Here is a 12,559-nt window from a genome sequence, read left to right on the forward strand (position 1 = left end):
GACAACACACACATAGTACACATGAATTGGGCACTCATTCACGTTCTTCCTTCACATATCACATGTGGTGAAGTATGTGTCTCAGTAAAAGAAAGTAAATAGATACTGAAATAGTCAATGTTCTCACAACTTAATCCTTGTAACCTCTCTCAAAGTTCTTATTGACTGTAGTGTTTGTACTGAATTTGAAACTGCATTTTGCAGAGTAGAGATACAGAAGCCATATTCAGTAATAGTTTTTTTTGATGTCCCTTGTTTATTCAGTGCTGTACTTGCTTGTATCTGGAATTTGACCTCAGAGCTGCATGGTTTGAGGTACGAAAAGGGAGCAAGAAACAAGACGGACATGGTCAGGAAATGTAATGCTGGCTTATTCGGGAGGAAGCAAGAAGTTCCTCTTGATAGGGTGAGATAATTTTGATTTCAACTGTAGGTTTTAATCCAACATTTATTTTTGGTAGAGGCCACTGGAATTTTGCATACAACTTGATAAATTACAAAGACTTTGAATTTAAAACAGCAACAAACCTATATTAGACCAACTTTCCTAAATTATTTGCCTTACTCACTTCCTCTTTTTCCTTTCAGTCTTGATAATCCACTTTATTTTATTAAATCTGATATAAACCTGTAATGTGTAAATCTATTTTTCGGGAGGGCAAAAACCTATATGGGTGTTGCCCTTGATCCCTTTGGGGGGGAAAAAGCCCTTTTGCTCTAGAGGTAGAACAGATGGAAAAGTACACAATACTAGTGGATTCATAAATATTGCCAACTCCTGGCACTCTAGCTCCTCAAATACTGGGATTTCTCCATGCAGTATAAAGTACAGTACTTCAGTTTTACTATTTCTTCCATCTGGTAAGAAAATTTGTCTCACGGGATCGCTTTTTTTCAACCCCTACTTTTGATTGAACTTGTATATCTTTGAAAGTCTAATATTTAAGACTGACTCTTTTCGCTGAGTTAGTAGCTTACTGATAACCTTAAGTATGTGTGGCGAAGGAGCCAAATTTTTGAAGCCCTCCAGGATTTCACTTCCTATATTCTTGGAAGGCTAGATATTTTACAGGGACACTTCTTGTAGAACATGGGACTACAAATGCTGTAATTTGACAAAAATGAAATGATCAGATAAAACCATTGAGCCAAATTCACCACTGTCCCACTGTTTTTTAGAACCATAAGGATTTCTCTTTGGGGCATGGACTACTGTCCTGTTCCGTGTTTGTACAGCACCTAGCACAATGGGGTCCTGGCCCATGAATGGGGCTCCTAGGTGCTATGGCAATACAAATAATAACACTACTACTTTTTCATTCTTGATCGGCTCAAAGGTCTATCTAGTCCTGTATCATCTGACAGTGACCAGTAACAGGTGCTTCACAGGAAGGGCTGAAAGCCCAGTAATGGACAGTTATGGAGGGGAGAAAGCCAGGCTGTAACCTCAGTGTAGTATGCTCTCCTCCAGAACCAGTGAAAACGATACCAGGGAATTTTATATGGATATAATATATGAAAAGAATATGTATTCATTGTATAAGCTGAATTTTCAAATGGAGCCCAAAGGAGTTAGGTGCCTAACTTCCTTAGAAAATCCTTGCCATACGTTGTAAAAGAATGCAGTATGTCAGCACAGTCCTGGAGGCTTACACTTTCACCTGTACTGCATGAGATTTGCTACCCTACAGAGTGCATATCCCTGAATAACACTGGATTCCTCAAGAACAGGAGGATGTCTAAGGCTGCAAAGCTGTACATTCATGTTCAGATAAATGGTGGAACATCCAGGCTCATCGTCAGTGTGAAGGAATGGTGTACTGTCTGTATGCTGCCAAGAAATTAATTCCACCCCTGTGCCGAGGGTCCACATCTGGCACCACAAGCCCCAAGTGTTCATGTAGCATGTGCCAAAAAATTGAGATGTTTTAATAAATAACATTTTTTGATTTGTTGATGCTTCCTAGTTTTGGAGCCTTTCAAGTTCATGTTTCCAAGATTTTCTCTGCTTCCACCAGGGCCATAAACATCTTTTTACTTTAAATGGAAGCTTACAATTCTTACCTAATCCCGGGAGCCGCAGGGGTAGTGAAAATGCCAAACATAGCGATACTCTCAATTAAAATCATGAGAGTTGGCAACCCTGTCAGAGTGCAGAAAGCCTATGTATAGGGTAGTGTTTAAGTGGGAGGTGGGGCTGCAGGCCCTGTAGTGCCTTCTGCAAACGGATGACATTTGCCTGTAAATGTATACAGCTGTGGCGTTTTACTGTGAAATGTCTAGTGACGTAGAGTGTCAGGGCAATTGCGCCTGTATTCCTCCTCCATGATCTAGCAAGGGCACCCACTCTCAGGATGACAGCTCCCCTTCCATCATCTCTCTTGGGGCAACTCACAGCTCTGTTTCTCCTGACTGGGGTATTTCCAGGCTGCACAATTCCCTGTCTACACTTTAAATTTCCCAGCAAAGTCAGACTGCTCTGCTTTTCTCCTCAGAGGCTATAAACAGCATAATTGCCACCGTCGTAAATTAACATGCGTCTCTTTCTAAGCAGGAACATTCATTTTTAAGGTAAAAGCGTTAGAGAAGCTACATGAATGCTAATGAGCTCATCAAAGATCACCCCCTGACTCAAAGGAGGGTTCTGGCTGGTGAACAGTTCTTCAAACACCACCAAGGAGTTTTTCTGTGGTCACAAGTTAATCACAGCTGTTAGCTCAGAACAAGCACACACAAGTATCTGTGAGTCACTCTTTTATCCAGTTTGGGCCTCTGATCTTGTCTTCATGTAACAGATGATCAGCAGACAGTGGATTTCTCCACAGGGCGCAGCTTCAAAAGGATGAGTCCAGAGATGGGTAATTTGCCTTCCCCCTCCTCCATTTCCTAGGAAACCCACACAACTAAAAGTTCAGTCTTGTCTGTCCCATTGTTTTAAAGAATCCTTTGAAGGTCATAACATTTTGCAGGATTTACGTTAGGCCTGCCTCCCCTTTAAAGAAGTTACCTACAATCTCACAGTAATACATAAACATTTTGCATTTTTAGTACTGTGCACTTCTAAGCTAGGATATGTCTATACTAGGAATGCTGTAGCGGCTCAGCTGCTGTAGTGTCGACACTTACTGCAGTGAAAGAAGGGGTTCATCTGTTGCTGTAGTAAATCCACTTCTCTGAGAGACCGTAGCTCTTCCCTAGACCTGTGTTGTCTATGCTGGGTTTTAGTGCAGCTTAATTACATCTCACAGGGTGCAACCCAACTTTGCAGTGTAGACCTGCTCTTCAACTTAATTCAGTAAAGTCTGTCCAAGAATATTGAATGAAATTGCCGTATCTGTCAAATAGAGCTTCTTTGTTTATCAACAGATATCCTTAAGCCAATGTATACTTCCACAAAGATGGATAGTGAGCTTAGTAAGAAAATAGACTTCAGTGAGCATGCTTAGTACATCTTTTTCAATTTTTCATAACTCTATCTTAAACCAAATTCCTTCTTTGGGGACAATGCGTGTGCATATTTGCAGCTTTAAAATTAATCTGTTTGGATTATTCAAACACAAAAAATAAGACCTTTTTTCCACATTAAAAACAAAAGTTCTTCTCCCCCCTTCCTCTTCTATTTTCACATAACTCTTAACAATTACTCAGTAGATTTTTCTTTGAACTTCCAAAACAAAAAAATAATCACGTTTGGATGAAATAAAGTATGAAAAATTGTAGCCCAAAGGGGGGGGGGAAGAGAGAGAGAGAGAGTGTGTGTGTGTGTGTGTGTGGGGGGGGTTATGAATGTCCCCAGTAGGAGGTAAGAATGGGATGGTCATTTTAGGGTAATTTTAGGCTTGCAGGATGACACAGTAATATACTGCAGTTTTTGTTTTCTTTTATACATATGCTGCAAAATGTTGGTGAACTCCATGAGTTAAGAATAAGGGTCTGTTTTTCTTTTTATTAATATTTTTATCACTGCGGTGCATCTAATTAGTGTCCTGGGAGTGTATCACTTCATACAAAAAGTAAATAAGTGCATGGGAAAACTTCTTTTTGGCTCCTAAGGCTGCTCAGATGTAAAGAAGAAATTAACAAGGGGTTGTTCTGATTTACAGCATCCCCTTTCAGATATTCCAAAATTCCAAATCTTCCTACATTCCAAATAGATAATACCTTTTTAAGGTCAGAAAACAACATTTTGATTATTGAGTCTAATCTCCTGCATGACACAGGCCACAGAATTTTGCCAAGTGGTTCCTATGTTAAATTTCTGGTTGAGCTAGAGCATGTGTTTTGGAAAGACATCCAGTCTTGATTTATAAAGTTCAAGTGATAGAGAATCCTCTACATCCCTAGGTATACTGTTCCATTGGTTAATTACCTCACTTTTAGAAAAAAAAATTGTATTTTATTTCTAGTCTAGCTTCAGCTTGCAGCCACTGGCTCTTATGTCTGAATCTTTTTAAATAGAAAGAGCTATCCAGTGTCGGAAATCTTTCCTTCATATAGGTAATTGTAGACCGCAATCAAGTTACCTCTTAACCTTCTCTTGAACTAGTGAAATAGATTTTCTTTAGTTTGTCGGTATAATGCAGGTTTTCCAGACTTGAAATCATTTTTGTTGCTGTTTTCTGAACACTTTTCCAATTTGTCAGCATCCTTTCTAAAATGTGGGCACCAGAACTGGACACAGTATTCCAGGAATGGTCTTGCTAAACTAATGCTACATATAGAGGTCAAACCTCTTCCCTACCCCTGTTTGATATCCTGATGCTTATACATCCAAGGATGACAAGTACTCTGTTAGCTGCCATAGAGCACTGGGAGCACGTGTTCGGTTAATTTCCTGCCATGACCAATAAGTCCTTTTCATAGTCACTGCTTCCCAAGTTGGTCACATTATCAGGATGTGTAACTTATCCTGTAAGTGTGTAAAATTATTTTTAATTTTTGTAATCACTGATACGTCTCTGTGTCCTTGGATATTTTGTTTCATGTTCATGCAGACCTAATGGTGAAACTTTTTGGTCTATCTTACACTGCCCCAATTCAGTGAAGCACTAGCATGTACTTACTTTTAAGTCAGTGGTATATAAAAATGAGCTTAAAGTTAGGCACATGCTTACATGCCTTTCTGAATATGGATGGATGTTCGCATGTGCCTGAATGCTTTCCTGAACTGGGGCTGAATTGAGTTAGGGATTGGAGATCTTGAATAGCCACTTAAAAATCAAAATAAAAGGTTCTTCTTCTAGTAATGGTCCCGATGGGTATTCAGTGTGGGTTCACATGTGCTTTGTGTATCTGAGACTGGAAGATTTTTCACTAGCAGTGTCTGTTGGGCCACCCCTGTACCCCGTGCCTTCTCATGGTCTGAACCGAGGGCATAAGGATGGTGTAGAGATCCCAGTTCCTTTCTACTGCTTGTAGTTGAAGACAAAACTCCTTGGCGTCCACAGCTTTGCTGGCATTCCTGCTCTAATTCAGGTTTTTTGCAATAGATATTATCTGTTTAGATGATCAGTTTTTAATATTAGTTAGTTTTGGGGTTTCTCTGCCCTTTTACCTCTGAAGCTAGGGGAACCTAGTATGCCCAAAATCCTCAGTTTCAAATTCTGCCTTGGTTGCCTCTGAGTCTTCCCTCTTTAGTGAGCCTCAGCAGAGCTGTTTATGCTGTCTCAGGGAGTCACGCATTCCTTGTAAGTACAAGATCTGTCGTTCTTTTTGTCCTCAATCCCAACAGTCCCATGAGTTCCAACGCCGTAGACGCTTAGTGGAGCTTTCTATGAGGCCCCAGTGTGACCCTTGGCCTTCTGGCTCTCCAACACACCAGGCGACGTGACCACGTAGTGCACCTTTGGCCCTGATATGGTCTAGCTCTAGATTATCGGGCCAGGTCCAAGGACTTGTCCAAACAAAGATGTGAAAAGGGTAAGGGCAAGCTCCTGCATGAGAGGCAATTTCTTCTGCTTCTTAAGTCATCCAAGATAAGGACTGCCTTTCCTTTCCCTTGGGATCTAGTGCCATTCTGCATCCCAGGAGAGGTGTGTCTGGAACTCATAGGGCGGGGGACATGGGTGTGCACCATCGGTACCGAGAGCCAAGGGTGCTCTGGTCATGCCTCTTGCATAGGCATTTTAATCTTTGCACCAAAGGAGAGAAGGGAACAATTTCCTTATGCACCGACATTGCTGCACCACAAGAAGATCGACGCAGCAGTATTAATGCTCGGTGTCCAACCTAAGACTTCATCATCTGCTCCACCCAGAGGCAGGGTGCCCCTTCTGCTCTCCATCTGCTGGGCCTGAATATACAATCTTTGAGGACCTGTTGATTTGCACTGATCCAGAGTCACTGATACTATTGGATCTGATAGTGTCCAGAGAGATTCTTACACCAATGACACCTTATTCACTGCTTCTGTCAAGCAGCTCTGGTATAGATGCCCCTACATCATCCATGCACTAGTTGCTAGTCCTTTCCACCAGCCATGGCTTCACAAGACAGGCAGTACCATCAGCTCTGCCTGTGAGATCAGCGGACTTCTAGTCCTCTGACAAGCAGAAGCTGAAGCAGCGGTTCCTCTGATGGTTCTTAGGTATGAGATGAATCTCAGTGGTTTCTGAGTTTCCTGGGCACCCTCTTGCTCCCACAGTGTACATTACCAGGCTTGGATCAATGGTACCCTCCCTGGGTACCCGGTTCATATCCATAAGGCCCCACTTACTGGTTAAGGCGGGCTTTTGTGGGACCCTTATGTTAGCCTTCCTGACTGCAAAGTCTTGGAGTAGAAGTTTAGGCAGAGGTCACTTCTGAGGGAAGAACCCCTGATCACTAGGAGTGCTATGAGGCAGAAGACCAGTCATATTGGGCTGCATTAGTAGGAGCATTGCCAACAGATTGAGGCAAGTGATTATTCCCCTCTATTTGGCACCAGTCAGGCCACATCTGGAGTATTGTGTCCACTCCTCCCCACCCCCCCAATACAGAAAGTGGATAAATTAGAGAGAGTCTAGCAGCAGAGGGCAACGAAAATGTTTAGGGGATTGGGGCACATGACACAGGGGGAGATGCTGAGGGAACTAGGCTTATTTAGCCTGCAGAAGAGAAGAATGAGGGGGGATTTGTTAGCAGCCTTCAACTACCTAAAGGGGATTCCAGGGAGGATGGAGCTAGGCTGTTCTCAGTGGTGGCAGATGACCAAACAAGGAACAATGGTCTCAAGTTGCAGTGGAGGCGGTCTAGGTTGAGTATTAGGAAACACTTTTTCACTAGGAGGGTGGTGAAGCACTGGACTGGGTTACTTAGGGAGATGTTGGAATCTCCATTTTTAGAGGTTTTTAAGGCCTGGCTTGACAAAGCCCTGGCTGGGATGATTTAGTTGGGGGTGGTCCTGCTTTGAGCAGGGGGTTGGACTAGATGACCTCCTGAGGTCCTGTCCAATCCTAATGTTCTATGATCCACCTGCACCACTTCCTTCTTTATCTGACTGAGGAGGCAGTTGCACTGGCTTCGCCATCACCATCAGATGATTATAGACATTTTCAGGACCTCTTGCAGAGGCCCTCCTGCTTCCCCTTGAGGAACTGCAGGGCCTGATCTGCAAACTTCTGGCTATCCTCCAGACCACAGTCCCTAATAAGGTGGTGCTCCCAATAAATGAGACAGTGTTAGAACTTGCCAAGGCAGTTTGGCATACCATGGAAGCGGTTCTACTTTGGTGCCAGCATCATGACATACATACACGGAACAGTGGGTTCATTATCATCTTTGTCTTTTCTCTATAAAGACATTGGGTCTGTCCAACAGCAGCAATTAATGCCTTCCACTCTCTAGTGGGGAACTGTTTAGTTTTTATCCACTCTACACCCAGGAAGTTCTCAAGGGGTAGCACTAGAATTTTTGCCCTGTATCAAGACCTATGCCTGGTACTATGAGCACTTATAAATCCGTCATTTGAGTCTTTGGGTTTGAGCCTTCTACACTTACCCATGAAATTGGCCTTCCTAACGACAATCACTTCCACCTGCAGAGTTGGTGAGCTTGGGGCCTAGGTGGTGAACTCCCCTCCCCCCCCCCCTTTGGTGCTTCATAAGGATAAGGCTTCATTTAGATTTCATCTCAAGTTCATCCCAAAGGTCGGTTGAATCAAACCCTGCACTTACCTGTCCGCTATGCAAAACCTCCCAATAACAGGGATGACAGAAAGTTCTTCTCACTGGGAGTCCTCAGAACTCCAGCTTTCCATTTGCAAAGGATAAAGCCCTTTGGGAAGTCACCGAAACTATTTCTTTGCCTTGCCAAATGAATGAAAGGAGAAGCAGTCTTATCATAAAGACTCTATGTGGATTTGGGGCTGCATGCTGCTTTGCTATGAATGAATGGAAACCCCTCCCCCAAAAAAGCACGAGCTATGCCAGTGGCTTCTCTGCAAGGAATTCCCCTTTTAGAAATCACCCTTTTAGAGCAGTGACATGGGGCTTAGTACATACTTTGACTGTCCTTGTACAAACTTCATCTGCAGATTTTTCCTTCAAAACAACAGTCCTGTAAGCGTTGATGCAGCATAGCTCCTTTCACTCCCCTCCATGAGTACTACTTGCAAGTCAACTGGAGGGACCAGCAGTCGTAGATAAAAGAGAGGTTACTTTCCTTATGGTAATTGAAATTCTTTGGGATGTGTGGTCCCTATGGATAGTTTATGACCCACCCTTCTTCCGCTTCTTCACCCTCCTTCACAAGGTGCAGTGGCTCAGGGGTTAAGGTGCTTGACCACAGTCCTGACTGTTGTTTGAGTCTCGCTCACTCTGACACTGAAATGCCATCTCCAGCTTACCTAGCTGTAAAATTGATACCTGCTGATCAGATGTGGTGCTGGCTGCGTCACTCCCTTGTGTACCGTTGGCCATGAAACTGATGTGCCTTAACACCGCCGGCCCAGTGAACCATTAGCTTGGGAGAGCTTTGACTTTTGACTCCTTCCCCTCTACTTTGCAGCCTTTACTAGGTATTCACAGTAGACTAGGAACTGGAGAGGTGGTTGGTCTGCACTTTCCTTTATTCCCTCAGCTCAGAGAACAAGGAGGTTTAGAGCACAAGTGCAGACCAAAGGACACTGCTAGTGAAAAATCTTCCAGTCTCTGGTAGATGGAACACATGCACACCCACAGTGAATACCCATAGGGACCACACAGCTTGCAGAACTCCAGTTAGCACAAGATAAGTAAGCTTTCTATCCTTCAGCTGCTGTGAATTTGATTAAGGGGCTTTCCATAACTTTCATTTGGTGCTCAAGAGAAAAGTCTACATAATTTTATTTCTATGTATTCTGTCAAAAATGTTAAAAGATATTAGAGTTGTGTGATTGAACTCTGAAACCAGGAAATGCCAAAGTTTAGTTCATAATCCTATAACAGGATCCTTGCCCCCACCCAGAGCCCCATCAACTTCACTGGGGTACAGAGGTCTACCTATACAAATCCAGTTGTGGGATAGTGGCATTAAGTTTCATGAGCAACCTTAACTGTCCCTTTGTGATTGTGCATTCTGATAGTCTTTAATTATATTAAGAGTTCATTTCTCAAATAATACAGTGCATACAATAATACCTTTGTTTCTACAACCCTTAGACACACCTGTGTGTTATCTTCTGCTAACATGTACTACTTTGTGAATGCCAGGCATAAAGAGTTCATGGAAAGCTAAATGTCTCTAAGATATTCCAGTGAGATAAAGGTTTGGAGAGTTGTTTTCATTCACTGTTCATCTTGCAAGATGTGCCATGATGGGCAAAATTCCAGGGGCTGCATGCAAGATGCACATCACCTGCATGGCTCAGAACTGAGCTGTGCCAGGGTACGGGGAGTGGAGTAGTCCACAGGATTCTGAGTGCAGCGCCCCAGGTTATCATTCTGAATGCATGAGTAATTCTACAGGCAAGTTAAAGATAGAAAAGGTGAGGATGGTGTCATTTGAGTCATAAAAATCTACAGAATCATAATTTCAAAGGTATCATCCTCTGCAGCATGGCATGGGGGGACTTGCTGCTCCCAACTCTAGGTCCTCTAAATGTTGGAAATGTTGATAATACAGTGTAATTGGAAATGAGTCAATTTGGATATCATTTGAAAGCCCTTTTTCCCATGAAACACCTAGACCAATTATCTATCTAACTTCAAGAAAATGTTTAAAAACTCAAACTTTTTAAAATTATACTTCAGCACAGGAATGTCAAACATGCAGCCCTCACAGATTTAAATTATGGCCCTCAAACTGCCATTATGGTGTTAACAGTAATGCTTAGAACATGATACCTGTCACGCTGTCTGAAGTGGCTCACAACTGTGAGTGTCTACCTCAGGTCAGACTTTTCAGAAAACAGGGCAGACACCCCAAGCTGGTGGTATGTTCTATAATTAGATTTCACCAAGCCAGTAACAAATGTGCATGCCTGGATCACAATATCAGTCTTACCATGGAGTCACAGACAGTCCCCTTAAACTCTTCAGTATACCTTGCCACCCAGACAAATGGGACTTTGTGATAAAAGATCATTTAAACCAAAAATCACACCATATCAGGTTTCTCCCAGTCCCAAGAGTCCAGTGACTTACCCAGTTCAATTGGTACGCTAAATCTTATACCAAAGACAACGCTGGTAGCCAGTTCCGTAGTAAACTAACTAAAGGTTTGTTAGCTAAGAAAAGAAAATGAGTTTTTGAGAGGTTAAAGCAGGTAAAATATATGCACAGATGAGTCATAGTTTGTAATTCCAAATGGTGGCAGTGATGTGATAAATTGTCAGTTTCCCAAAAGTCTTTTCAGGATACCCAGAGTGTCTCTGGGGATCTCCACTTTGCATCTGGCACATTTCCATGTAAGAATCCAGACAGTTCAGAGATGCAGGCTGTTTCCTTGAATCCATACTTAATAGCTTCTTTTCACAGAAAACAAGCTGACAGTGTCACTACCCACCTGTGTTTTTCCTTTGATGACAGAGAGTGAGGAATGCATTTTGAGTCTTTGATCTCCAGTTATCACACAAAATGACCACTTGCTTTGAAATTAGCACTTTTCTATTAAAGTTCTTCATTTGTATTTCACATGGCTACTTTCTTGTTTGATGGCTCATTTAGTTACAGGGGCATACTCAATGTAATTGTTCACTACTGCATTATAACAGGATACAGAGAAGTGAAAACAATGCAAGTATCATCTCACTAGTTTTCATGAAGTTTAAACACTAAATATACTCTTATACATTTAACAATTACTTGTATCTATACTAATACTCAAGTGAATTGTCCTGGGGCTCTGCATGCACTTGCAACTGGTCTGCCAGTATCACAATAGCTGATTAATTTTTTTAGTCTTACAGATCTATAAATTGAAGGTGTGTGTCAAGTTGATTTGCCCTCATGGGCAAAAAGGAAGCAGTTCAGTGGTATTTATTATCAGCTTTGTTTATTATGCCAAAGGAGTTGTAATGAGGCATTGGTTAAAACATCGGTGTCCAGCCAGAAATTACTGGAATCCATCTGCAAATGGTATGCACATAGTTACATAACCTAATTAATTACAATCCCAAAGTAATTTGTTACAATATCTTTGCTTTTAGTTTGGTCTTGATCATTTTGAGGCGTCAATGGGAAGACAGAGTACCAACAAGTAGCTGAATTTTTGGAGAATACCACTGGCGGGGATTTGGTTAAACACAATCCTCAGTGGTATCTTATCTATAAGAAGTGCACCCATAAACTGACTTTGGAAAGGTTGTAGAGGAAGTACATCACACACCATAAAAAAGTTGAAGATGCTGGTTCAAGTACCAGCTGTGGACGAGACTCACCTTGTATGTAGTCCCATGGCATTAAGAATACCTGCTGCTTCTGCAGTAAGACTGAAGCCTGAGGACATCCATTAAGTACAGTTTCAACTCGAGACAGGTGAGAATCTGCATAAAGCAGTTACTCTTAGTGGGACCGTTGCATGGAAAGTAAAGTAAAGTGCCTACATTGAAGTTAAGTGGGTGGAGGGTAGGGCTAGGATACAGAGTGACCTAAAGAAATTTGAGGATTAGGCCAAAGAAAATCTAATGAGGTTCAACAAGGACAAGTTCAGAGTTGTGCACTTAGGATGGAAGAATCCCATGCACTGGTAGAGACTGGGGACCAACTGGCTAAACAGCAGTTCTGCGGAAAAGGACCTGGGGGTTACAGTGGACAAGAAGCTGGGTATGAGTCAGCAGTGTGCCCTTGTTGCCAAGAAGGCTAACTGCATATTGGGCTGCATTAGTAGGAGCACTGCCAGCAGATTGAGGGAAGTGATTATTTCCCTCGATTTGGCATGGTAAGGCCTCATTTGGAGTATTGTGTCCAGTTTTGGGCCCCCTACTACAGGAAATATGTGGACAAATTGGAGAGAGTCCAGTGGAGGGCAACAAAAATGATTAGGGGGCTGGGGCACATGACTTATGAGGAGAGACTGCGGGAACTAGGCTTGTTTAGTCTGCAGAAGAGAAGAATGAGAAGGGATTTGATAGCAGCCTTCAACTACCTGAAGCGGGGAGGCG

The 12,559-nt window shown here is 42.5% G+C and overlaps 1 protein-coding gene across 2 annotated transcripts in view; it reads left to right on the plus strand.

Moving 5' to 3' along the window:
- The window catches only part of ADAMTS3 (ADAM metallopeptidase with thrombospondin type 1 motif 3), a 227,055-nt gene that overhangs the window by 39,536 nt on the left and 174,960 nt on the right, over positions 1-12,559 (plus strand). Inside the window, exon 2 of one of the 2 annotated variants that reach the window (XM_067557009.1) lies at positions 265-406. The exons of the other annotated variant lie outside the window; for it this stretch is intronic. Coding sequence (XP_067413110.1) covers positions 265-406 — 142 coding nt within the window. The remainder of the gene's footprint in view (positions 1-264; positions 407-12,559) is intronic. 2 annotated transcript variants of the gene reach the window in all.

This window comes from Emydura macquarii, unplaced genomic scaffold (genome assembly GCF_026122565.2).
Source record: "Emydura macquarii macquarii isolate MOO-44397 ecotype Brisbane River unplaced genomic scaffold, CSIRO-AGI_Emac_v2 contig_1790, whole genome shotgun sequence".
Lineage (NCBI taxonomy): Eukaryota > Metazoa > Chordata > Testudines > Chelidae > Emydura > Emydura macquarii.